The 26706-nt window shown below is 46.5% G+C and overlaps 3 protein-coding genes across 4 annotated transcripts in view; 2 read left to right on the top strand and 1 right to left on the bottom strand.

The window, feature by feature from the left end:
* TLL2 (tolloid like 2) overlaps nt 1-735 on the top strand; it is a 117951-nt gene extending 117216 nt beyond the window's left edge. The window contains exon 21 of the mRNA XM_021699869.1: nt 601-735. Within this exon, the coding sequence (XP_021555544.1) occupies nt 601-735 (135 nt within the window). The remainder of the gene's footprint in view (nt 1-600) is intronic.
* A 7731-nt stretch (nt 736-8466) lies between these two features.
* Nucleotides 8467-16937, top strand: OPALIN (oligodendrocytic myelin paranodal and inner loop protein). The gene is made up of 6 exons (XM_021699982.1): nt 8467-8472; nt 10734-10769; nt 12920-12955; nt 14211-14330; nt 15679-15735; nt 16580-16937. The coding sequence occupies exons 1-6, from the start codon at nt 8467-8469 to the stop codon at nt 16754-16756; spliced, it is 432 nt and encodes a 143-aa protein (XP_021555657.1). The 3' UTR covers nt 16757-16937.
* Nucleotides 16938-18696: 1759 nt separating this feature from the next.
* DNTT (DNA nucleotidylexotransferase) overlaps nt 18697-26706 on the bottom strand; it is a 28234-nt gene continuing 20224 nt past the window's right edge. Inside the window, exons 9-11 of one of the 2 annotated variants that reach the window (XM_021699898.1) lie at nt 24120-24365; nt 20701-20784; nt 18697-18783 (exon numbers count right to left, since the gene is read on the bottom strand). In XM_021699898.1, coding sequence (XP_021555573.1) covers nt 18697-18783; nt 20701-20784; nt 24120-24365 — 417 coding nt within the window. The remainder of the gene's footprint in view (nt 18784-20700; nt 20785-24119; nt 24366-26706) is intronic. The other variant, XM_021699899.1, reaches the window with a different exon arrangement.

Raw genomic sequence — 26706 nt, 5'->3', positions numbered from 1 at the left:
CCACTGTGCCCTGGCAGACAGCAGCCTCGGAGCCTGGCCCCCCTTCACTGAGCCCTTGGCGATAACAAATATAGAGGCTCCGTGGCACGTTTCGCTCTTGGACAGGACCTAGGCCGTGAGCATGGGCTTCGGTGTTTGGTCCACTGGGAGATCTATCCCAGTGGTGACTTCAAGGTCAGAAAGACCTGAGCTGGGGTCCTGCCTAGCTGTGTGAACTTGAGTTTCAGTTTCCTTAAGCGTAAAATGGAGATAGCACTCCCCTTGTCAAGTTATATGAGGTAAGATCTGAAAGCGCTCAGAGCAGTCCCCGGCCCGTCTGTGCCCTTCATACCCCATAGATTCCATATGAGCTGTGCATCTAGGACTGTCTTTGAAAACACAGGGCCTGGGGAGCTCTTCTCTGGAGCAGAATTGGCAATGTTTTCCTTTGAGAAAGAGCTCTGTCAATGCCCTTCAGTGTCTCTGATGCCAGGGATGCCCCATGGCAGCGCCGGCCTGCCTATGTTCTCATGTAACCTCTGTCTCATCCTCTGTATTTAAAACTCCAGCCACAGCCAACTGACCTGACATCCCCCTGGTTTTCTTTTGCCCTTTCCTCAGCCATTGGAAGAGATCTACTCTGCAGGAGATTCTCTGATGATTCAGTTCCACACGGATGACACCATCAACAAGAAAGGCTTTCACGCCCAATACACCAGCACCAAGTTCCAGGATGCCCTGCACATGAAGAAGTAACATCGATGTTCATGAAAGACAGGAACTGAGAATGTGTTTTATAACAACAGCACCTTGTGAATCTGCCCTAAACCAGTGTAAAGTTTTTTTTTTTCCTCAAACAAAAACTCAAAAGCTAGCCTTGGAGGTATGGATCTGGTGAAGTTCAGCCAAGAAGGTGGAAAGATGTTTCTTTGATTCTGGCCACAGTGTTATCAATCATGGACTTTGAGAGAAGATTAAGGTTTTGAAGTCACTCACCACTCAAGCTATGCCTGGTCATACTCATTCTCCTTGTCCCTTGCTCCTACAGGACAAGAGGCCAGCCCTTGGGTTGGTCACTCCTCTATTTCTGGACGTGCTTTGGTAGGTGCCAGGCAATGTGACTGTGTCCTGGAGACTCAGGCTGTCTTCTGTCCACATTGAGCAGTGAGGATAAAAGCTTGGCCGTGGCTGATTTGTTACTCACAGCTCTGGCTGGAGACTTTTGCTTTCTGTCTGCCAGGGACATGTCAGCCAGGAAACCTGAGAATACAGATGTCAGGCCTGAAAAAGAACTCACAGGAAGCAGTGCACAGAGGGAGCTGGAGTATAAGCATCCTTGTCACCACGCTAGTAGACATCAAGCCTCCCCTCTGGGTCATTGGCTCTCCTATCAAGCCTCCCCTCTGGGTCATTGGCTCTCCTTGCCACTTCGGGTTTCCCCCATGCCTACTTGTATTAGGAGGTTAAGGCATCCACTGTGAATTCCATCAACACATCTGCTGTTGAGAGTCCCAGTGTGCCAAGAAGAAAACATCCTGCCTCCTCCTGATACTCCTTTCCTGGCTGACTTCAGAAGACCCCACCTGTGCTTGGGATTCCATGGGCTTAGAAGACCATTTCCTCCTCCAGCTTTGGAGGCACTTGCTGTGGTTGACCTTGACTTCTTGACAACTGATTCAAACTGCATTTGCAAGACGTGCAAAGACAGCTCATGAGGGACCAGTTGAAAACTGGTTAATTATAAGTCATGTAATCATCTGTGGGAGGAGTCAACCTGTGACTAACTTCCTGTCACCGGTCAGGTTAAAGAGTGCATTGGTAACTTCGCTCAGGCTAACTGGTATTCAATCACCAACTTGCAATCAGAATTTACCACACTTGGCACTTGTTCTAGAGAAGTGTAGAGGATGTTGTTTACATAATTTTAGGACCTCCACGTGTACCTTAAACAGTGAGGTAGTTTTGAATGGCATTTCATTAAGGCATCTATGGGCATTATGAGCTAAAAGCTGTGGTATGTTAGCTTTAAAAGAGTATTTATGTTGGAATAATTTTTAAATAATGTTTACATAATTCTAAGTCCTGTTGGGTTGGTATTGAGCACAGGACAGCACACGAGAGTGTTTCCCGTGAGACCCATGATAGCTCCCAAGCACCAGAATTCCTTTGGGATGAAGCAACATCATTTTAAACAAAGTATTTGTAAAAGCTTAAAAGTTGTATTTTTTAAAGATCAGAATATGCCCCCAGAGGACTATGTCTAATTAAAATGATGGCTGGGAGTAAAACAAACAAAGGATAATACAAAGAAAGGTAGAAGAGATGCATGGAAATATTTTTTTCTTTAAAACAGAAAAAAATTCAAAGTATTATTATTAATAATAATATATGTCTGTATATATGTATGTATGTAAAGGACCAGCTGTCAGAGCCTTAATCGATGCAGTGTGACAGATGCCAACCCGCTGACCGTAGCTTTATTGAGCAGGCCCTCCTGGACCAGCCCTGCATTTTATGTGTGTCGTTCACCAAGCCCTCTCTTGGCCCTGGATGGAGATTCGGCCTGATTCTCACATCGAGACACATCCCAGGCCCTGCCTCAGGGGCACTTGGGCTCAGCAGTGGGAACCCCTTATCTTGTGGTCCAACCTGCCTGCGAAGGTAAATCCCAGCTCTCAGATTTTTGTATTTTCTGGGGTTTTACTTTGTCTTATCATATCTGTCAACGTTGAAGCTGAAAGCAGAATACATAAGGTGGCTATTAGAGGTCTTTCTCCAACGACAGGAAAAATCTGTCCTTTCGACCTCTTAGAAGCCTGAATAAAATCAACGAAATCTATGGGAAAGTGGGAGAGAGTCAGAAACAGAGTTGGTTCTGCCTTAGTGTTGGTCACCCTCGTGAAACAATGGTACTTATTTTTATCTCTGTAGTATGAATATTGTCAAAAACCCCCAACTTGGCCAACTTGAAACAATGGAACACTTATGAAAACCTTTAGTGAGGCCTTCTGCGAGTGACGTACTCCCAGACAAGACAAGCCCTGATTCAGCTGGGGCCGTCCAGACCGCTCCCCTGGAAACTCACTTGGGGATTGATGCCCTGGCTTAGCGAGAGAAGGTCCACTCGGCAGGAAGACCCAGACCCCCTGCCGAAGCTCCTTACAGGACACCTTGCACCAGCCTGCTTTGTCCTTTAATTGGGTGCTAGGCCTTGGGGATGTCACAGAAGTCCAAGACTAGCTTAGGTTCACAGAATTACCTTGATGACCTGATGAAATATTTGGAGTCTGGGTCATCAGCCTGGTCCAGTTCTAGTGTCATCTGGTCTGGCAGAAGCTAGAGCCTGAATCCCAGATCAGGGTGAGGGTCTGGAACTAACTTTAGCCTGTGGAGTTTCTCCAAACGGAGAAGACGAGGCTGTGCATTGATTCACTATAAAACCATTTTCCTCTAAAGTTAAGTTTCATCTTACTCATGAAACCCTCAGCCTGTTTAAATCATTTGTAAAACCCTGTTAACTAGCAAATTCACGCTGGGATTTTCCATTGATCTGGTCCATTTGATAAGTCTCAAATAATTCGTGGTATCGTTGTTTGGTTTGCGGACAAATGTTCCCTTGGCTTCAGCTCCCTTGTTTTTCAAGTTTCCTTGGTAGACTGAACTCCTGAAAAATAATCCCAAATGCCTAAAAGGTTTCTTTTTAAAAAAGAAAGACTATTTAGAGTGCTATCTATAAATATATTGTACTTTTTATTTTGCGTAATTTTACATTTCATGAAATGTTAGTTTCAAAGAGAAAGTGGAGAGGAGCTAATATGTCTGTCTAGAAAGAACTGTTTCATTAAAGAATGTGGATTTACGGATGTGTCCTGGGTCTGTATCACTAGTTTGGACAAGAGTGGTCCCCTTGGTGATAATTTCTTCTAATGCCACAAGATTTGAGGATAGAAGAAGGGGGATCTTCTCAGTGGCTTTCTCCTCTCTGGTGAGTACCCGGTGCCTGGTCCAGAACAGAGCTCCCTACTGGACCCAGAAAGTCATGAGCAAAGCTAACGATGGCTTCAAAGTCGCCCCCTTTCTTGAATCCAAACAGGCTGGAAATCTGACCACATACTTGTTGTGGACTGGTTGCTGTGGGGAGGGTGCTTCATGTAGTAGACACCACCCGTTTGTCGCTCAGCACCTCTTCCTACTTGTCTCCACCTGTTCCTGTGCCTGAGGACCACCGCTGACATCTAAAACTAAAGGTCACGGCTCCCGTCAGGTGGTCCTCTCTCTCTCTGGGCTCTGGCGGCCACTCCTCCGCCCCCCCTTCAGGCCTAGGGGTGGTAATGACACCCAGCTGGTGTAATCCTGGGTCACTGCGTTATCCCCCAAGGAGGACCTTTATAAATAGTCCTTGGAATAAGCCCTCGTCAAATATAGCAAATTGAGTATCTCACGTATTTCCTGTGATACAGGCTCATTTTTAACCCAAGGACAGAGGTTCCATCCAATCAAGCACAGTCTTCTTGGGTTGACCAGTTGAGGAGACCTTAGGGTGTGTTTAGAATTTTGTGGGTCATATCAGGGAAGGGTAATAAGGAACCGTGTTTTTTAGAACACTCAGATTGGTCTTAATGCAGAACGATCTAAATGCAGAACTCTTTCTGCAACTGTTTTGTGCCACACGTGTGGAGTGTCAAGGTTTTAGGACTTTCCTTTTTGCAGTCACCAGTACTTCAAGGATGAGCCCCAATGGGACAAGGGTATGAATGCTTGATGGATCAGTCAGGATAAGGTAGTTTATGCTGCGTCAAAAGCAACCCTCAGATATCAAGAATTACATAGGAAAGGCTTATTTCTTGTTCTTACTACGTGTCCATTTCTGGCATCTGGAAGCTCTTCCACATTAGCCTTGGTCATGACAGGGATGATGACGCCACTTCTACCTGGAGCATCGCTGATTTCTAGATCAGGCAAAGTCTCTGACAACTGCCTAGGAGTGCCATATCAATTCCACTCCCGTGTCCTTGGCCAAAGCAACACATACAGCTACTCTTAACTTCGGGTTAAGAATGAGATGAACTAGGGACGCCTGGGTGGCTCAGTCGGTTGGGCGTCTGCCTTCGGCTCGGGTCATGGTCCCAGCGTCCTGGGATCGAGTCCCGCATCGGGCTCCCTGCTCCTTGGGAGCCTGCTTCTCCCTCTGCCTCTCTCTCTCTCTGTCTCTCATGAATAAATAAATTAAAAAAAAAAAAAAGAATGAGATGAACTAGAAATATCTGCTGGACCCCACTAATGACTCTCACATGTGACATTCACAGATAGAGAAATGACCAGAATCTTTCTGTGTGTTTTAACATTTTACTTCATCACTATTTCCTTACTGACAATTTAGATACAGATTTGAAAAAAATCAAGAGTCAGGCCATTGGTCATTTGGCGTGGTCCAGGTTTTTAAACTGACCAGTTATTGCCTGGCAAACCACTCGTGTGATTGTACAACTTTAAATGGTGGCAAGATAAAAATGATGAGAGCATCTTCGGGTCAGTGGCCGCAATCTCCCACCCACGAAAGGGCATTCTTTCTACAGTTTCTGAGAAGATAATTCCCAGGCCTAACACTGCCAGAGGAGGAGAGACCACTCATCTCACCCATTCCCTCTTCTTTGAATGATGGTGCCATGTTCCTTTCGCAGAACAAACCACAGAGTCTCCAATTGGAAGGCGTGGCATCCTGGGGCACATGACCCCAGCCAGACCGATCAGATCCTCTTCTTGGAATTGAAGTCTTGATCAAGGGGCGAAAGGGCTGCGATGTGTTGGAGCTCATTTTTCCCTGGGGGAATATCCTGAGAAGACAGTGGAAGAGTCTCTGCTGCTGAAGCCTCAGGAGCAGCCTCACTCTGCCTTCCCAGAGCCTGCTTCCCTGGCCCTCTCTTCTTTCCTTGAGCTCTGCTATACCCAGCCAATAAAGCCCCCTTCTTCTTAAGTTAATCACGGCCCATTTGGATGCCTGTGACCAGAGAACCACGACTGGCCCGGACACTTGGCCAGTGCACCACTGACTAGAGGTCTTAGCAATTCTCCTAAAGGAATAACCTGCCCATTGGAGGGAGAGGTGGTGGGCAGTGGGTGTATAGCAAACAGAAGGAGTCAAGAAGGACCTCACCGGCCTTACCACCCCCCCCCCATAGACAGCCTAGCCAGAGGGGGCGGGGGCCATGAACTAGAGTCCCTGGGTGCAGCTCTGGTCCAGGTGGGGGTCTATGCCCACCACGCCAAGTTAGAGGCTCACTCTGTGCCGGTTGTACTGAATTCACGAGTCTGTCGTTGTAAACCTTATAGCCCCACTTTACAGCTGGAGAGTGAGGCTGGAAGAAGTTACTTTGCTAGCCTAAGACCGTGCAACTTCCGCAATTGCAGCTGAGGCGTTCAACACGGGCCTGTCTGAACTGTGTCTCCATGACATCCAGACACCAGGACGTCAGCCGAGGCGTCGCCATGGAGTCTTGGGAGCTGGAAGCCCCGTGAAGCACCGGCCATGTGGGTCCCGCTCGCTCCGGTATCCTCGGGCCTGGATCCCTGCGCCCACGTCCATTTTTCCAGTATCACCTGCCTGAACACACAGGGCCCCTGTGCCCTCCGTGAGCCAAGCCCCAAACCCAGGAGTTAGCTTTCTTCTGCACATTTTAGTCCACTGTCAAATCTCACCGCCTTTACCTCCACAGTAAGTCACAGACCCATTCACTGTTCTCCATTTCCACTGCCCCGGTCCCCGGGCGGCCGTCACCAGCGCTCACTTGCTCGCTGCCGGCCGGGCGGCCCTTGTAATCCGGGCTTCACAGGAAAGCCAGGTGACCTGCATCCACATCACCTAGCTCCGCTCCCACTTAGACTCCTGAAAGCCGTCCCACGGCTCGACGATGGAAATCTCGCCGTGCCCTGCCATGCTCACCCCATCTGGCCCCTAACTCACTCTGTCTTTTGTTGTTGTTGCTAAGACATTCTGTTTGTTTCCAGTGTAGTTCACATACCATGTTACAGTAGTTTGAGTTCTACGATATAGCGATTCACCGATTCTGTACATTACTCAGTGCGCATCATAAGTGTGCTCTGAATCCCCATCACCTGTTTCACCCATCCCCCACCCCCTTCCCCTCGGTAACCACCAGTTTGTTCTCCATAGTTAAGACTCTTGTCTCTTTTTTCCTTTTTTCTTTTGTTTTGTTTCTTAAACTCCACACATGTAACTCACTCTGTCTTACTCCTTCTGAGGTCGCTCCCCTAGTTTATGTTCCTTCAGGACCACGGGCCTCTTTCTGGGCTGTGCCTGCTTCAGCCCTGGAGCTCTGCATATGCTGTTCCCTCTGCCGGGGACCCTCTTGTCTGTCACACACATCTTAAGTGTCATCCCCCAGGGACATAGAAAGCAACTGTTTCCCAGTCACTCCAGTCACTCCTTCTGCTCCTCTCCTAGCGGGTCTCGCTTGTTCTGACTGGGGTCCACCTGTGCTTGCTGGAACATACACTCCCCAAGAGCTGGGGCCTCAGTTGCCTCATCGCCAAGGCCCAGAACCATGCCCAGAAAACCACTTGACATATAGAAAGTGCCAGAAAGATTTGTTGAATCACAAGCAATGCATTCACTTAAGTGATCAGATTTATCGGTCAGAATTCTGTTGTTTTGTCGGCATGGGACTCCAGTTCCCTCCCTGTTTTAAAGAAGCAAATTCCTAACAAAGACCTCATAAAAAATATAAAGCAGTCCCTGTCAGTGGCTTCCTCCAACTCTACAAGGGTCCCCACTCAAAATGTGAGAACAGAAAGGGGGTGAGGCTGAACTCCCCTCCAGGCAGCTCACTGACCAGGGAGTGTGTTCGCCGGGGGGCTACAGCCCGGCCTCCAACACCCCTCCCGCAGCCATCCTCTGTGTTGATGCTGTTGGTGTGCTGATCCCACGGAGGCTGGGGCAGCGGGCCACGCGGGAGCCGGCAGCGGGGGAGGGTGCGGCCGGCCTCAGCCTGCGGATCCCATTGCTGCTAAAGAGCTGCTGGCCACAGAAGCCACCGAGCTCTGGAGCCAGTCATGGGTTCTTTGCTGAGATGGAGGCGTAGCTGAGGAAGGAGCCTGGAAAGTAAGAGGAGAAAAAGAAAACAAAGAGGATGGGTGATGGGGCCATCCACAGCAGCCACGAAGCAGACACCACCTCCCTGAGGGGTGGGCAGGCGACTCGGCTACTCCCCTGACCATAAATGGCTTGGCTGTCATGGAGCCACCCCTTGCCCTGTCACCCTGGCTCTCCCAGCTGGATGCTCCTACAAATGTGATACATAGCCTACCACGCAAGCAAGAAAGGAGCTTGCCCAGGGTGGTGCTGGGAGAAGGTTCTTGGGAGGCTGTCAGACATGGTGAGTAGGCTAGCATGTTTTCTCACCCTAACCTTCCCTTCTCGCTATAAAAAACAACTCCAGGCATTGAAAACTCACATCTCCTCATGCAAATATGACGGTACAGTTAGTACTAGGACTTCAAGGGGCTTGGGTGGTTTTTTTAAATTATTATCTTCCTGTATGCAAAATACTAATCATTAAAACAATTCTCATCTAATATTTGCTGATCTCATCTTTTATTTTAATATTAAGGTTTTGTGTTTAAAACCCCACATACAACAAGGGCGCAAAGTAGATGTTTTGGCTAAATTCATTTCCCAGTTGAAGCAGTGGGTGGGATCCACGCCTTTATCCTCATTTGCTCAGTCTGCCTTCCGTTATGTGATCAGCACCATAGATACTCAGAAGTTGCATTGGAAACGTTCCGATTTTCTTACTGACTTGTGACACATGTTTGGGTGTGACTCAATCAAATGAAGTTTGTTAGGTTAGAAGAGACTTCTGGGGTTCCTTTATTAAAGAGATTATGAGAAGGAGTTCTCATAATCTCTTTGGATTTAGAAAGATCCGTGATCTAACCAGTCCCAGACCACTTACCAGCAACTGTCTTGCTCTCAGTCCCCACACCCACGACGTAGGGATGATACGTTCCCCTTACGGGACGGTTATGCATGCGGTGTCTGACACACAGCGTCCCCTCAAGAACAGTGAGCAATTATCCTGTCTCTCCCTCCTTCTCCTCACAAATGGCAAGCTCATAATGAGGACCACCTGGCCACTGAGATCCTCATGTGCCTTTAGAGTTGTTATGCAGAAATTACAGAGGGCTTGGACTAGCAAGCAGTGCATTATAGCAAATTCAGTACTTGGAATATTGCTAATCTATGCATGCAGTTCCATCCAATAAGAACTTCCCAAGTGGCTTCCTTGTGCCTTGCTCCGTGCTGGCCAGGCCATGAAGAACATGACATCGTGTGACCCCCCTGCACTGCTACACACTCAGAGCATTTTACAGTTTGGATGTTGTTCCCTTTGGGCTTCTGGGCAAAGCGAGTTAACATCATCCCTGTTTTAAGCCTGGGAAAATAGATTTGCTGCGAGGAAATGGAGACCAGAGGCTTCGAGTCACTTTTCCAAGGCCACACAGTTCCTAAGTGACTGGGTCTGGACTGGAACCCAGATCAGGTGACTCCAAGCCCAGGGCTGCCTCACCCCACCCAGCGGCCTGTCTAAAGAACACGACCTCAGAGTCTCCCCACCCAAACTGATGGGATGTTTTTCTGGCCATGAGGGCACTGGAGTGTTATTTCTACAAAATATGAATGTTTTTCTGAAATTGGCCAAAATCTTCGTCATCCAGATATTGATAAACAGCACACACAATGGCCCACTTGCTGCTGCTCCCCCTCTTTTGCTGTCCCCCCAAAGGGAGCTTTGTCTTGGGCCTGCTGACATCAGTACCCAGTATTCACTGATGAGATAAGGCTCTGGGCAGCTGCGTCCCATACAGTGGCCACCACGTACCCTTGCAGCATCTGTGGGCTTGGTTGGTGTTAGCACAGAGGGCAGTGGTTGGGTCCCTTGAGTAAGAAGCCCCGGAGCCAAGGTGGCCCAGATATTCCTCTTGCTCTAATATTGTCCTAGAAGAGTGTTTATCTTGGTATCAGTAAAGAGCAGCCTGGACAGACTGGCCTCGGCTAGCCCAGACTGCAGGGACAGAAGATGGGGACAGGGAGGAGGAAGGAGCCGCGGGAGGCTCTGCACAGGCTAACAAATCGGTGCCCCACGGAGCTCACGACCTTTCAATATTGACTCCATATTTGGGGGAGAGGTGAGGCTGGGTGCTGAGTGAGGGGAGGGTGCAGAGGGTTACCCTCTCCTCTGTTGTCCTGAGCAGCTCTGCCCGAGCCTGGAAGCTGTGTCTCAGACTCAGTACGCACAGAAGCCTTGTCCTTCTCACGCCCTCTCCCCCGGGGAGGAGTTCAGAGCAGGTGTTCTTGTTGGAGCCTGCCCCTCGTGGCCCTTACTTCCTACCCCGAGCAGGAAGTACCAAGTACTTCTAAACTCACACCATTCCCTCCCTGAAAGGAGCTCTGGGGGAAAACAACTTTCAGTGCTTTGCTGTATTTCTAACATGGTCTTTGCTGCCCTCTGAGTTGGGGCCCATCAGGCAATCACTGGCTGGCCCCTTCATCAGGCCCTGGCTGGGCATCTGAGGAGGGGAGAGGGGCCGAGATTGGGAGCAGAGGTTGGGGTTTGACTGAGCCTGTGGAATCAGTGAATTTTTCTGTGACCCACCAGGCTGGGTGACAGTTGGTAGAGGGGTCAGGAGCCTGGCTGACCATTCTCAGAGCGTTAATGTTTCCTTCTCTCCATCAGAGTTTCTCAGTGAACTTCACACTGCCGGCCAACACGGTAAGTGCTGCAGGCCCCAGTCACCGGGCAAGTGGGGCAAATGGGCACACTTGCCTGGGGGTGGGGTGAGGAGGGGCGGGCAGAGCTCCTTCACGTGGACCTCATGCTGAGGGCCGAATCCCAGGTTTTCAAAGGCACTTATGAACAGTTGTGGTGTGGGGGGGAGGGGCTGGGACAAATTTTTTCAATAATAAAAATTATAAATAAACATTTTGAAAGTAAAATTAAAAAATCAATAATAAAAAAATCAATAAAATGCAATCTGAGCAGAAAAAAAAAAGAAAAAAGAAAAAAAAATCAAAACACCTAAATTCCAATCAGGAGAAAACATTGGTGTCACTCCTTCTAGTCCTGTTTGACTTTACCTTTATTTTGACTTTACATATATTTTGATATGTGTTGTCTCTGTACCATTGTATTCTTACTCTACATATGATTTTATATAGATTTTATGATACATATTTTCCATCAGCCCTTATAACCACAACTGAGGATAGTCACGTGATATTTCTTTAATCTTTAATCTGTTAGCCACAATTAGGAATCATTTTGTAATAAAAATAGTTATAGCTAAATCCTTGTCTGCATTTAAGATGATTTCCTTAGTGTATGTTCTAGAAGGCGTTGCTGGGTCAACAAGAATGAACAGTGTATGGCTCTTGATTATGGCATTTAGTTCCAAGTTAGATGGAGATTGTCAGTTGCTGAAGGCATATAGTTTCAGTCCTTTGCTGATCTTCTGTCTTCTGCTCTCATGTTGTGTTAGAGATAACACAGCCAGGCCTGTTTTCTGACCCGTGGTGCGGCTATGATTGAGCCAAGCATTTTCCTGGCCGGGTTTTTTAGTGGGTTTGGTTGTGCCAAATTTTCCTGAGAAGTTACATTCTTATTCAAAGAGAATAAATGGAATCTGCCTGGTGAGAGGATGCAGACGCCAGTGATCATTGTTACTGTAACGCGGAGACATGGTCCTGGAGGGCAGCGGAAAGGGGCCACCTTGTGACTCACGGCCTGCCTCTGGCGCCCACTACTGGCCGCCCTGGATCTCTGTTCCTGGCCTCCCCGGGCACCCACTCTGCCCTCGGGTAGGGCCCTGCCTTCGGTATCTCCCTGTCTTGCTCTGCTCCCTGCTTCAGCCTCTGACTGTTGTCAGACTCCCCTAGCCCTCTCTGTACCTGTCAAAACCTTTTGATATGGTCCCTGCTGGAACATTCTCCCTGACTGCTTGAACTCAGCAGGTCTGTGGAGACCCCAGGTTCTGTCTTATCCTGGCTTGGCCTACCCTATAAGGGTAACTCAGAGAAGCTCGGGGCGGTGGAGGTGAGTGGGGCTGAGAGGGAAGCCCTTATGATGCTAGTCATCGCCTTTTGTAATGCCTTCTCTGTTAATAGCCCATTTCTCTGAGAACCTTCCCTTCCTCCCTTTGGACCTGTGTAGGGCAACCAACCATCCCGGTTTGTCTGGGACTGTCTGGGTTTAGCAGTGCACGTCCTATATCCTGGGCAAGTTCTCTGGATGGTTGGTAACCCTATCTGGCAGTTACATTCTATTGCATAACCCTTCCTTTTGGGGGACACCTGGTGGCTCAGTCGGTGGAGCGGCCTGCTCTCGATTTCGGCTTCCGTCATGATCTCAGGGTCCTGAGATTGAGCCCTGGGTCAGACTCTACACTCAGCGGGGACCCTGCTTCAGGATTCTCTCTCTCCCTCTGCCCCTCCCCCTGCTCACTCACGTGCACTCTCTCTCTCTAAAATAAATAAACAAAACTTAGGAAAAAATAAATAAATAACCTTTCCCCTTTGGTGCAGATGAACGACTGGAATGCCAGTACCCTGGGAAGTAGGGGAGAGGTGAATACCTGGTTCATCAGAGCCTATCTGCAGGGGGGTTTGGAACCGGGGTACATATGCAAGTCGGTCTCTGCTAAGCCATACTGAAATGTCAAGGACAAAAACTGTATTGGCGTCCTGCATTTGGTCACGGAAGGCAGTGCAGCCCCGTGGTGAAGAGCATGGACCCTGGATCTACCACGTAGGGCATCTACCACTTAGGGCATTTTGGCATTATGGCTTAACCTTGGATGGGCTGTTTGTATAATGTGCACTGTGTGGTGGTGTTTTTTTAAAGATGTATGTTCTTTTCCCACACAGACTTCCTCCCCACCTGCTACAAGTGGGAAAGAAGCAGTAAGTATATCACTACATTATGGAACCTTGGTTTGGTCGCTTATAAAATGGGGATAATAATGCTCTAGCCATTTCCTACCTTAGTTTTGAGGAGTAAAGTTCAATACATGAACTGTCACCAAACACAGAATCTGGCTCAATGATTATTCTTACAACCAACTCAGCTCAAAAATGAGGGAGAGCATGCAGGAATCACAGGCAATTTTCACAAAGTGTTAAGCAGAAAAAGCTAGACATAAAAGAGTACAAACTTTTCATGTCCATCTAGGTGATATTGGAAAACAAAAACAAAACTAATCTGCAGTGACGGAGTTCAGGATAGTGGTTACACATGCCATTTCTGGAAGGGAGTATGGGGCAACTTCTGGGGTCCCGGCCATGTTTTGAGTCTTCATCTGGGTGCTGGTTAGCTGTGTGGGTTCCACATGTGAAAAGTCATCCAGCTATATATTTATGATTTATATACTTTCCTGTATGTATGTTATATATGAGAGTTGAGTGTTTATAGGGATTCTGCAGGTTATCTTTGATATTTCCAGATAATCTACAAATCTGAAAATTTAGGTGGAGACAAGCATGGCCGTTTCCACTCAAATCAAAGCAAGACGGAAATTTGAAAATTAACTGCTTAATGCATATAGTGCAGGTAAATGTAAACATTCACACCAAAATGATGTGGGATATAAGTTTTTACTTTTTGCCAAACTGATAGGTTAAAATAGTATCTAATAGTTGCTATGAATTGTTTCTCAGCTTTTGCTATGTTTTTTTTTTTTTTAAAGATTTTATTTATTTATTCATGAGAGACAGAGAGAGAGACAGAGGCAGAGGGAGAAGCAGGCTCCCCACGGAGCAGGGAGCCCGATGCGGGACTCGATCCCAGGACCCTGGGATCATGACCTGAGCCGAAGGCAGACGCTTAACCGACTGAGCCACCCAGGCGTCCCTCAGCTTTTGCTATGTTGATGAGACATCTGTATTTCTGTTTGTAGGAATGGCCTATTCGTACCCTTTGCCCATTTTTCTTACTGGATTGTCACCCTTTTCCTATGGATTTAAACTATGTAAATTAAGTCCTATGACATGAATCATTTGTCATGTGCATTGCAAACATCTTTTCTGCAGTATTTTATTAACCTTTTAATTTTGTATATGACACTTAGAGGTTATGCAGTTTTGTTTTGTTTTATTTTTAATCAACTGGACTTTCCCTTTATTCTTGGAGAACCTGACTCTGCCCTTCTCTGTATGGCAGGACTGTGGGCCCTCTCTTGCATTAGCAGCAGGCATCCCGTCCCTGGTGGCCACAGCCCTGCTGCTGGCTTTACTATTTATGCTGATCCGCCGAAGAAGAAGCAGCAATGAGTCCACCGAGGTGAGTAGCAAGCTCCTTTGGGTCTGGCCGTGTTGGCAGGAATCAGTATTTCAGTGAATTGGCTTTGGACTGAGGGTGTCAGGATCCAAATCTGTTTCCTGGGGACACAATGGTGGAAGTTTCCTGCTCCTCAATTTCTATCTCAGACTCATGATACTACACTCCAGGCAGAGCCGATCTGTCACCCAACCTTCACTCTAGGAAATCCGTGACAACAAGGCTGGTATTTGGGGTGGCAGAAAGTAGTTGTGGAGAGGGACAGGTGTTGCCATGGCAAATGCACATCTGTACTGTGGATATGTTCTAAGGTCAAGGACAAAAGGGCCCAAGCTTCAAAAGAGAGTGGGACAATCTCAGGAAAGGTAGGAGACAAACAAGTGCTGAGGGGTCTATGGTAGGGATAGGCCCACAAGTATGTGGCTCCGTTTATCTTTGCCCTTTTTCTACATCAGAACACACATCAGTCACAAGAGAATCTACCAACCCCACCCCTCCAAATGCTGGATTGCTCTGGAGACCAGGCTCAGAATTCAAAGGCCACCCAGACAATATCCAAGAGATTTCTCTGGTTATAATACAACTGTGTTTTGTGGACTCCAGGCTCTAATTCCCTCCTCTATGAACAATTCTGGTTTTTCTCATACTGATAAGCATTAATGCGAGAAAGACAACCTAGGCTCTACCCCTGGCCCTGCCACTTAATGATTTATGTGATCCTGAGCAAGTGACTTCACATTTTCTGTGCCTTGGTTAGTTCTTTCCAAAATAGGAGTCATAAACACTACCCTCCCTATTTTAGGAGGTTGTGAGGATGGACTGAGATCATGGTTGTAAAGATGTGTTGACAAGCTGTAAACTTTAAACATGTTAAGGTGTATTGTGGTTGGTGGTGGTGCTATTTATTTAATTCATAGTTCCTTAACCTTTGGGGCACTTTAAAAATCATCTAGGAGGCTACCAAAAATACCAATCACCAAAACCAATTAAATTAGTATCTCTGGACGATAGAGCTGTGGCATGCAGAATTTTAAATATATACTAAAGTAGAGAGGATAGTATAATGAACCCAATTATCAAAATGTGGCCAATCTTGTTTGATCTCTACTCCTACCCACTTCTCCCCACTGTCCAATCCTGGATTATTTTCATTTACAATGGTATTTCTCATTTAAGGATTTTTTGGGGGAGTAATTATTATCTGTTTGCTTACTTTGTTTTATTTTTAAAGCTGTCTAGTGATTCTTATGTGCATGCAGATTTAAGAACTGCTGATTTTAATCATGATCATGGGCAAATGCTGTGACCCTTCATTTCTTCTTCATTTCTTAATTTATTTTTACCAACTTAGGAAGGTGAGAGACCATGTGAAATTTCAGAAATCGATGACAATCCCAAGATTGCTGAGGTAAGAACTCTTGGTTAAAATCACTGTATATCAATGGGGCCCCTGGGTAGCTCAGTTGCCTGACTCTTGATTTTGGCTCAGGTCGATATCAGGGTCATGAGATCGAGCCCCATGTCAGGCTCCATGCTCATCGGGGAGTCTGCCTGAGATTTTCTCTCTCCCTCTCCCCCTCCCCACTGTGCTCTCTGTCTCTCTGTCTCTCTCCCAGTAAATAAATAGATCCTAACAGATTTTTTTTTTCATGGAACTCAATAAGATACTCCTAAAATCTATATGGAAGAAGGCAGAAAAATATTTAAAAAGTAGTAATGAACAGACAGAACAAACAGAAAACAAATGGGAAGATGGTACATTTCTAAATGAACCATACCAATGACTTCATTAAATATAAATGGTCTAAATACCCCAGTTAAGAGGCAGAGATATAAAAATAAAATTTTTTTTTTTATCAGTTTGGATATAAAAACAAGATCCAACTGTATACTGCCTGCAAAAACTCACTTTAAATATAAAGACACCAATAGATTAAGGTAAAAGGAATGAAGAAGGAATACCATGCTAACATTAAACAGAAGAGAGTTGAGTGGCCAGAAAAAATCTGCCAGGGCATTAAACTTGGCAATTGTAGGCCTCCTCTCATTTGTTTTCTGTCTCTCAAGAATTACATCCTTCCTTGCCTGATGTCCAGCATCTTTATAACTATTGTTTTAAACGTGGGTTTTTTTTTTCTTTCTGACTTTTGGTTGTTTCAGGTGGGAGGGTAAATCTGGTTGTTGTTGCCCCATTTGGGCCAGAAGCAGAAGTCTTTGCTCTATTTTTTAAAAAACCTGTTTATTTTCTCAAGAATCCTAGGAGGTCACCCACACATGAGAAGAATCTGATGGGAGCAGAAGGAACCCACATATATGTGAAGACTGTAGCAGGAAGCAAGGAGCCCATGCATGACACTCACCATCCTACTGTCGAAATGGAGAGAAGGAGGGGATTGTGGTGGCTTATGCCCAGATTGAGCCTGGAATGATGCAGTTTGGTCAAGGAACAGATCTAGAGCTAGAACAGAGCTGAAAACCCAGGGATCTGTGCTCAGAGTGAGGAGAGATACTAAGCTGCTTCTTAACCAATCCAAATTTCCTTTGCAGATCTGGAAAACTTTTGGGTTGGTTTGTCTCTGTAGGTGAAAGAGCTAAGGACTCATTCCAACACTCAGATCTTGTTGTTTAATAAGCAGTGAAGCACCAAGTGAGGTCCAGAAGGAGCCCTTTGATCCTAGTCTTGACCTATGCTTTTCTTTATGATTTTGGGAAAGGGGCTTGATTTCTGTGTGTCTTGTCTTATCATCTTTTTTCCACATCTCTTTTCTCAAACAAACAAACAAAACAAAACAAAACAAAACAAAAAAACCATCACACCTGGCTTCCATGGGAAGGTTGGCCAGAGCTAACATTGTGCAAGTTGGGATATAAATAAAACTTAAAGGGGATGTTTGAGGGAAAGCAATTTCTTATTTCTGAACATCTCAAGGAAGAAATCATGTGGAGTCATACGTTCCCTGACCACAGAGGTAGCACATAGCTGGATCATTCATTGCTCCCATTTGTGTTTGTGATCAGAGAGTACATAAGGAAGGTGATTCTACAATACACTCTGTGTGTGTGTGTGTGTGTGTGTGTGTAGGGTAAATACGGTAGAGTAGTGAAGGCAAGGGTTGTTCCAAGAGATTATTAGAAAAGAAGGCTATATCCATTTTGTGGGACTGGAGAAAAAGGCCTCCACTGCACTCTCCAGGGAGAGAGAGTGAGAAGACTCAAAGTGGATGAACACAGGACCAGAGGGGTGGGCTAAGTAGCAATTTGCTTGCCATCTGAGGAAAGTCTGTGAACAGCATCAGCTGGCTCAGGTCAGGCCTTCACCAGGGCTTCTGTGAGGAGGCTTCCAGGAGTCCTGGTTCCCTCATGCAGGAAGGGCCACTGCTGGTGAACAAGCAGAGTCTCCTAGTGGGAGAACCTGGGTCCATAGCATCTCAGGATCCATCTACCAACTCCGCTTTGATAGGCCGTGGAGGCGTTTCTTTCTCACACAGGGCCTCTGATTGCTCAGAAACAAGTCCCCTCTTCTTCAAACAACTAAGAACAAGTTCTACAAACTCAATTACTGCCACCTGCCAACATGTGCTTTCAAGGCTGCCTCCCTTACCCTGGGTGTCCTAAGATGAAAAGACCAAGAGAGAGCATCTCCCTGAGAGAGAAAGGGCCACTAAGATCCAGAGAGAGACTCAGAGATAGAAAACAGGGGAGATATTCCTTTGGCATTTAGGAAATTGTACTTCTGAGTGAAAGCAGTGGGAATACATCCTGTGTGTGGCCTTGTGCTGGGACGCCTAGAGAACAGCTCCATGATGACAGAGAAGCAGACTATGACCTGAGCAGAGTGGGTCTAGAGTTAGTATGCCATCCCCCAAAAGCTCCAAAAGGGACCTAGAACCCCCTCCAGAATCTCTGATCTTCTAGTTAAATCTGTTTCTCTCCTCAAGATAAGTCTTCAACTCTTCGTTTTCATTTTGTTACACTTTTGTTTAGAATATTTTTATAGTATTTGAGTGAAAAAGAAGACTCCACCATCTCTTGTTTCCTCCTATTTTTATTGCAAATGTACAGTATCTCAGCTACACTGTGGGAAAAGTGGGCTTTGATGAGCTTCCCCGAAATAAGCCACCAATTTCAACATCAATTTCTATGGAAAAATGCATTGTGAATTCTAAGCAACGGTCATATAAATGGCCTACTAGAGCATAACCAATTACCAGGTGCAGCCTTATCAAGTTTCCAAAACTATTCCTAAAGGCAATCTGTATTTCAATAAGGCTTAAAGAATCTCATATTTTCCTAAGGCATCTTTACTACAATATGAAGCATGATTTATTTAACCTGAAAAAAAAAGCTGAAAAAAATTTGACAACTTTTTCTAGGCATTTCTTTCCCATGGTTCCATGTAATCCAATCCCAGATGTGCAAAAATTTCTTCTTCACTTTCTGCTTTGAGGAATATTTTCTGAAAGTACAAAAAGAAATATGTGCATTCAGATATTTTTAAACATCTTGATGCTGACATAGTGGAAGTTTTACTTATAAATTGTCTTGGCAGAATGAATTATTACAAAAACATAATTCCCTGCTTCTGAATATAAAAAGTCATCTTAACTGCTTTTTTTAATCTTAACTGACTTCTGTAATTTTTACATTTTCCCACCCAAAAATTTGGTATTTCACAGATTAAGGTAAAATTATGACAACCTTACATATTTAGCTACGGGCATTTGGTATTTTTCCTATGGGTCTGTAGTTCTTAACCACAGTTGTGCATTAGAACCACCTGAAGGGACTTCTAAAAAAAACATTGAGCTACACCCCAATCCAGTGAAATGAGAATCTCAGGAGAGGTCCTATCACCAATCTATTTAAAGGCTCTGGGTAATTATCATGTGCAGCCAGAATGATGCACTGCTGCTCCAGGTAACAAGGAGAGGCAATTATAGGTTACGTGTATATGTTGGGTTCTCCTTCTAGCCTTCCTCACCTGCCCCACCCCAACCCCCACCAGGCTCCCACCCCATGATCTCTTTTAGATCAAGCACCACTTCTTCGTCATCCCTTCTTGCCTTTAGCACAGTGTGGGGCATATAAGATGTACTCCATTATGTTAAACTATTTAGAATGTGTTCATTTGTAAGCATTCCTAAATTGTGTTATGTGAGTCTGCCTCCACTCACATGCTTGACATCTGAGGTTTCCCTGCCAATCTACAGTCCTCTCATCTGACAGCAGCACCTTGATTTTTCTTTGGAAAACCACCCTTCCTTCCTCTCCGTCCATGAGGATCAGGTGTGGGGTTAATTCCATCTCCAAGGAGGGCCACATGATCCAAGCCTGACCAATCAGAGCCACGGTAAAGGGTTCAGGGATGGGCACACGGCCCAGGCCTGGCCAATGAATATCAGCTAGGACTCTTGATATTTCCTATTAGGAAAGAGGTTCTTCTCTGTCAAGCTGGAAGGATGGGAATCATGGGAAACCCATGCTTGAGAATGAAACCAACACTGAGGGAAACCTGCATTAGCAGCTGGATGCAGCCACACCTGAAGTCAGTATTACCCCCAGATGCTGCAGTATATAAGCCAAGCACCCCTTTTTTGCTATGCCATCTTGGATTGGGTTTCTGACTTGTAACTGAGATAGCTCTAACTAAATACAGCTCATTTAGACTGTAAGCTCCTAGAGCGTAAAGATCATTGCTTCTAGTTATTTTGTGTCTTATTCCCCTCAGAGCTTAGTTTAGTGTCCTTGACCACTGTAAGAACAGTAGACCTTAGCATGTAGATTTAACAGATGAATATTTAACTCTTCATAATTCATACAGTAATTTATCATTTTGATGAGGCATGAATTTGGATCATGACCAGTGTAAGGCTAACCAAGTGAGTTACATAGCTGGTGGGTAAGCTTAGCTGACTGCTCATCTAAATCTCAGGGCAGCTCTGTTGCTCTCTCTCTTGCAGTAACACTCTCATTAATGACCTATGTGGTCACTTAAAATGCTACTGCTCATTGCATTTAAGGGGTACTTTAGTGGTATTTATGACTTGGGGGAATCCTTGGTTTCCTTTGGAATTATTCACTAAAAATACCAAAGATATACCAGACTCAATGAATGTTCACTGCTGGACTGGTTCTGAGGGCCCAACAAGCTCATCATCTTTGAGCCCAAAGCCCTTGAGGTACATTCTGGGCCAGGTGGGGACCATGCTCCCATCAGGATCCTTCTAGTGCCCTCAACTCTGATCTGTGGGAACAGGACACTCAGGGCAAAGGAAACTGAACCTGGACACTAAAATCAGTTCAGAAAAAGTGCTCGGGGAGCCAACCATTGGGATGAGGATTAAAGAATCCCATCTTGGGTAGACAACACTACCTTGGTCTTGTCATATAATGCATGGTTATCCAGCACCATCTTCCGCTCATGCGTGGCATAGCGCCGGAGGTCTCTCTCAAACTGCTGGATGAGATATAATTAAAATAAATTACTATCAAGCCTAGAATGTCTTCAGTATTATGTGTTTAGAGATATCTAAATCTCTACAGTGAAATCTCTCTAAATATTCTCAAAGCAATTTTCTCCCCAAGGGCAAAGCTCCGTGATGACAGAGCTCTGTGCTTGCACCTGCACACTAGAATGTAAGCTCCCTGAAAATAGGAGCCTGACTTGTTCATGACCATATTCACTTCTCTTATAGTGCCTGGCACATAGAAGATGTACAGCAAGTGTTTGTTGAATGAATAAACAAATGTTGTGAGGATCGTGTCCAGGATAATACCTGGCCCCAAGTAAATGCTGGATAAATATAGTAGGTGTTTTTTGTTTTGTTTTGTTTTTTGGAATATCACTATTGTAAGAGAGGATGAAGAGTCAGGAGACCCAAATTCCAGCCTGGATTTTGTCCCTATTTGGCTGTGCTTCTTTTGGCAGGTCACCCAGCTTCTCTGAATCTTGATTGGTCGAACAGGAGGATGAAGGAAGTACGTAAGGTCCCCTCTGACTCTAACAGTCTCTCAGATGAGATTGTGTAAAACTGATGGTTTGAGCCACCTGTCCCAGACTAGCATGTCCTGTGGTCAAGGGTGGGCTCTGAGGCTGCAGGGAGCGAAAGCTGAAGCCTAAGATAGAGGACAGTTGCCGTTCAGGTTGATTTTCCTGGGAGAAGCACAGATCTAGAAACGTTAATCCTCCCATGTGAGAGTAGGAGGAAAGCATGGGATAATGGCGCCCTCTAGTGGGAGGAGCCGTCTCCTACTTTAGGAAAGCTGGTCGAGGCTGGGACCTTCCCCACCACCACCCCGTGTGTAAGAAAACAGACTTTCCAAACAAAAGTCCTTTATAATGTGCCAGAGGGGGAGGCAGGGTTGTGGACAAATCAGGGTGAAGCAGATTCTGGGTGCAGAGGCTGCTCGTCTGTGAAAATATGAGAGTGCTCAGCGCTGCGCTTCCTCCCAGCCCTGGGACACTGTCTTCCTGCCCCTCTCCACGCCCCCCCGCCCAGCCCCCCAGATTTAGAGCAATGCTGCTCGCACTGTGTTGGGGAAGGCTGGGGAGGATGGGGATAATGGGGTTAGCGAGAGACTGTTATGTGTGGTGGCAGATACATTCCTGGACACCTCTGCTAAAACCTCAGAACATTCCCCCAGAGACTGCAAGAAATGATAATGATGTCTTTTTTGGGGGAATAATGATATTTACTAAACACATATTTACTGAGCATCTGCTATGTGCCAGGTATGTTCTATGTGCTTGGAGCATAACATGTCTACCCTGGTGGAGCTTGGATTTGAGCAGGGGACACAGAAAAGACACAATAATGGAATAAATAAAGTATAGGATATGTTGAAAGGTAAGTGCTATGCACAGGGCAGGCCTCACTGAGAAGGTAGGGATTTGAGCAAGGAATTGAAGTAGGTGAAGGAGTTAGCCAAGTAGACTCTGCGGGGAGAGCACTCCAGCAGACGAACAGCTAGAACACAGCCTTAGCATGAAACGAGCCAGGCCCGTTTAGGGAGAGCAGTAGGCGAGGAATTCAGAGGCATAAGGGGGTGAGAGGATCATGCAGGGTCGTAGGACTTTCCACGTTTACTCGGAGTTAAATGGGGAGTCTCTGCAAGGTTTTGAGCAGGGGAGGGACCTGATCTGATTTATAACAGGATCACTCAGCTGTACTGGGTGAGGGCAGAAGCAGAAAGACCAGTCAGGAAGGCCACGGCTATGAGCCAGGCAATGATACCCTTCTCAGTATTTGTGGAGAGCTCACTTTATGCCAGGCACTGGGCTGATTTCTTGCTTTATATTAATTTTCTGATCTGCTCTATTGCCGTTAATATTTAACAACTTCTACAAGAGTCTAAAAGACTCTTTAAGTACCTTGAAGGGAACAGTTTTAAGTACACAGTTGGACTCAGAATTGTGCTGAGACAAGGGTATTGTCTCATTTAATGCTCATTACAATCCTGTGAGGGTGGGGCTGTTATTAGCCCATTTTTCAGATGAAGAAGGGATGCCCAGAGAGCTTAAGTCATTTACCCGAGGCCACACAACCACTGATAGAGCTAAGGACCTAGACTCCTGAAACCCAAAGCTCAGGCACTTTACCTGAGACAGGTCTGCCTTCTGCGTTAAAACCTCTTTAGTTTCTCATAATGACCCTGTGAAACAGGCAGGGCAAGGACAATGTCTTATGTTTCAGATGAAGAAAGCTGAACATTGAGTAGAGGTGATGGTATCGGGCTGGCTGTAACATTGGTCACAACAGACTTCAGAGATTGGTCCAGGGCTGCTGCATACAGTTGTGCAAGTTGTGCACTGCCAAACTCTCGGGGGCACCATTCACATTTGTAGGCCCCAAATTGAGGTGAGATTAATAGATGAATTGTGTTGAGAATAATTCCCAGGCCCTGAAATCTTTGGGTAAAAAGGTGAAATTGAATTTCTCACCTACAGAATTTTAGACTAGAACTAATTCTGGTCACCCACCAACAGGTATCGACCTGGAGACAAAATATACCATATTCAGTGGCTGCATAAGTAGGGCATAAAGATAATAACACAAGTGGCTACCATATGCTGAGCACGTGCCACATTTAAACCCACACAGCCTCTCATTGAACCCAAATGGTGACATTAGAAGGTGGGCACAACTGTTACCCACAACAGAGATGGCACAATAGGGGCTCAAAGAGGTTAAGTCATTTAAAGTGGCCCAGCGGAAAGCTTAGTGTTCTATCAGCACCTGCAGAACCAATAGCAATAATTTCCAAGAACTCTGAGAGAAGAGACTAGAATGTGCTGGAAACACACCTGTCTTCAAAGAAAATGGACAAGAGGAACCATTTCTGCCAGTGATTCCTAACTGGCCTGACCTTGTATAACCTTGGACTTCTTTTTGGAACTCTCCCCTTTCTCAACAGACTCTACGTTCCCAAAGATTCAGGTCTGTCAAACAAGCTGCATTTATGATATATTGTTCCATCAATTTTTCTAGTTTTCAGGAACAAAAAATGTCAGCCAATATCTAGATTGCTGGGGGCCATCCCCAGAGTTTCTGATTCAGGATGTTGGGTGGGGGGTTGAGGTGGAGGTATGGGGGGACTTACGTGTCTAACCTGCTCCCAGGTGAGCTGCTGCCAACCCGGGGCCCCACTGTCTCACCTGACCACGTGCAGGTAGAATGCCCAATCTGGAAGTTTCTGGGCATTCCTCCCTGTCACCCTGCCTCGGCTGCTGCCGTCTCTCTCCTGGCCCCCGGTAGACCCAGCCCACATCTTTTGGCTCCATGTAGCACCTACCCGTGAGCCGGTCCAGCCCAGCAGGGCAAAGGCGCGGCGCTCATAGGGGCACATGACCAGGTCCACGCGGATGGCTTTCCAGGTCTTTCCTTCCTCCTGGCTGTACCTGCCACTGTCCACTCTCTGATGGTGCAATTTTAAAATCAGAAAGCATTTTTGAAAATGATCTAAAGCATCCACATTCCTGCTAGGCAACTTTAACTTTTCAAATGTCGACTCCACAAAGTCACAGTATAAAAGTAATCCCTGAAAACAAACAGAAAGACATCAGGAAGAGTCCCCATTGGGCAGGGTCTGCCGTTTTATACCGGGCTCTTAACGAAGGCTCTCAACAGAAGCTTCACGGATTTGAGCAGAACATGGCCGGGTTTTGCCCCTGCTGTGTGAGTCCCCGTGGCCACCCTGGGAGAGGAAGCCAGCAAGTGGGTGTATTTTCCTCTCTCGGCCACAGAGGAATTTAATGATTAGAGAGGCCAAAGCTGCCAGAGAATCCCTCTCCTTACTTCTGGATTACAAGTCGGTGCTCAGAAACTTGCCTTACCCCTTTGAGGACAAAGACAGTCACTCTGTCCGCCTTGGAGAGTGGGATAGCATTAGTGATGGTTACCTCACCTACTGTAGCCGAGTCAGAAAGATAAGAAGTGATTCTAAGATGTGCCCAGCGATCGCCCAATTTGTCTGCTCTATGGGAACTCCTCACAGCACAGGGCAGATGTGGGGCAGAGAGAGGCAGTAAGCAATGCTGAATCCGAGTATCAACTAAAGAAGCAAATAATCTCAAAAGAATTCAGTCATAGTTATTAGGGTATGCAATTTGTTGTCATGCATCCCTTAGGTCAGATGTTCTCGAGTTTTATCATCAGAAGCATCTGGAAAGTTTGTCATGCAGAGTTTGTAGGGCCCTGTCCCCGCAGTGATTCAGCAGAGGGAGGGAGGGTGAGACTCTGCATCTCTAACAAGTTCTCAGGTGATGCTGATGCTGCTGGTCCAGGGACCACACTTTGAGCACCACTGATTTATTTTGTTCTAAGGAATGCTTCGGTTTCTTCTGCAGCCCTCCAAGAGACATTGTTTCAATTCAGCCAAACTTTAAGGGGATCCTTTTCCTGACCTCAAAAGAGGGAACTCCAGCCCTTCAGTGGCTCCCCCAGGAAAGCTATTAGGGAGAACAGAGCATTTGAAGGGGGCTGGGAGGGAAGCCCTGAAGTCCAGGAGACCCTCCGGGGGAGGAGGCAAATGCTGCCATGGGAGCTGTCTAATCACCAGCTCAGGAAAACACAGTTTTGTAATGAAACTTACAAAAAATGAGTACAGTATGGCAGCTTTTCTTGTAAATTTGAATTATGTACAATTGAAAAGTGAGCTATTAAAATATTAACAAGTCTTTCTTTGAAGTTAAATTTGCAATAACACCCACCCCCCCTGAAAATCTGCAAAGCTGGCTTCCTAATAATTGCAACTGTTCGCACTTCCGCCACATTGGCTGGTTCTAGACGATGGGCCATCCTTGGGAGGGGTTTGCTCTGAATCTTGCAAGGTGTTTGGGAATGCGTGCCCGGAATAAAATGCTACTGTCTGCATATTCGGGCACTTCCGTCCACGGCCACAGGGCACGGCTGTCAAACACACACACACACAACCCACACAGCCCCTGATGTTGCTTCCTGCTCTCTAGCCTGGGCTGTTTGGGGGGCATCTCTATGTTCTTCTGTTTCTTTCCTTGTTGTTCCCCATTTCCCCTTGGGTAACTTCTTTCCTTCTCTGAACATTCCTTTGAAGTTTCGGGCCCTGACTGCCCATCAATAGCCACAGGGTGACTACGTTTCCTACCAGCATGTTCTTTTCTTCCTCCTGGAAACTAAGGGAGTCCTGACAAGGAGGGAGAGGGAGGCCTTTCCCTGTTCCTTCCTCGAGGGATAATCGTGCAGGGATGATCACACTAACGGCCAGTGTTTGGTAGGCTTTTGCTGTTACCAGGCACTGTGTCAAGAGCTTCATCTAATTCTCGGTTAATCCTCCCCATTAATGAAATGAGAGAGCCTTGCTATCCCTGTTTCATAGATGAGGAAGGATTAAGCAAAGCGTCCCAGGTCATACAGCCAGTAAACGGCAGGGTCGTGCTTTTAAGGTCCCAAATAAGACCCACGGGCTTCATGCTGGCCTCCACCCGTGCCTGCCCGTCTCTGCATGGAGGGCAGAGCTATGACTGCCTCAAACAGAGGACAGATGAAAGGAAAGAAGGCTCCTTGTCACCACGTCCCCACCCCACCATCCCCATCTTAGTCCGGGACAGTCTCAGGGCATGAGGAGCATGGTGCCTAAAAACTGAGACTGACTAGGTCCTCACAGGGACCCCCCACCTTGCAGTCCCCACTCGGGCCTTGGTGAGCAGGTCCATGAATTGTGCTGTCCATCCATGAGAGATGCTCACCTTTCCTGCTGGAGCAGAGCAGAGGGGCCCGTGTAGGTGGGGCTGACCCTTCCTCGTCCTGCCTTCCCCTGGTTCGGCCCATGAAGTTTACTCTCAGAGTCCCTGGCTGCCCTGGGTCCACTCTCTTGAGAGGGACAGAGGGGGCTGGGGATGGCC

The sequence above is a fragment of the Neomonachus schauinslandi genome, chromosome 6 (assembly GCF_002201575.2).
Source record: "Neomonachus schauinslandi chromosome 6, ASM220157v2, whole genome shotgun sequence".
In the NCBI taxonomy this organism is placed as follows: Eukaryota; Metazoa; Chordata; class Mammalia; order Carnivora; family Phocidae; genus Neomonachus; species Neomonachus schauinslandi.
Note: the sequence above shows the minus strand (reverse complement) of the source record. Positions and strands in the feature narration are given on the sequence as shown.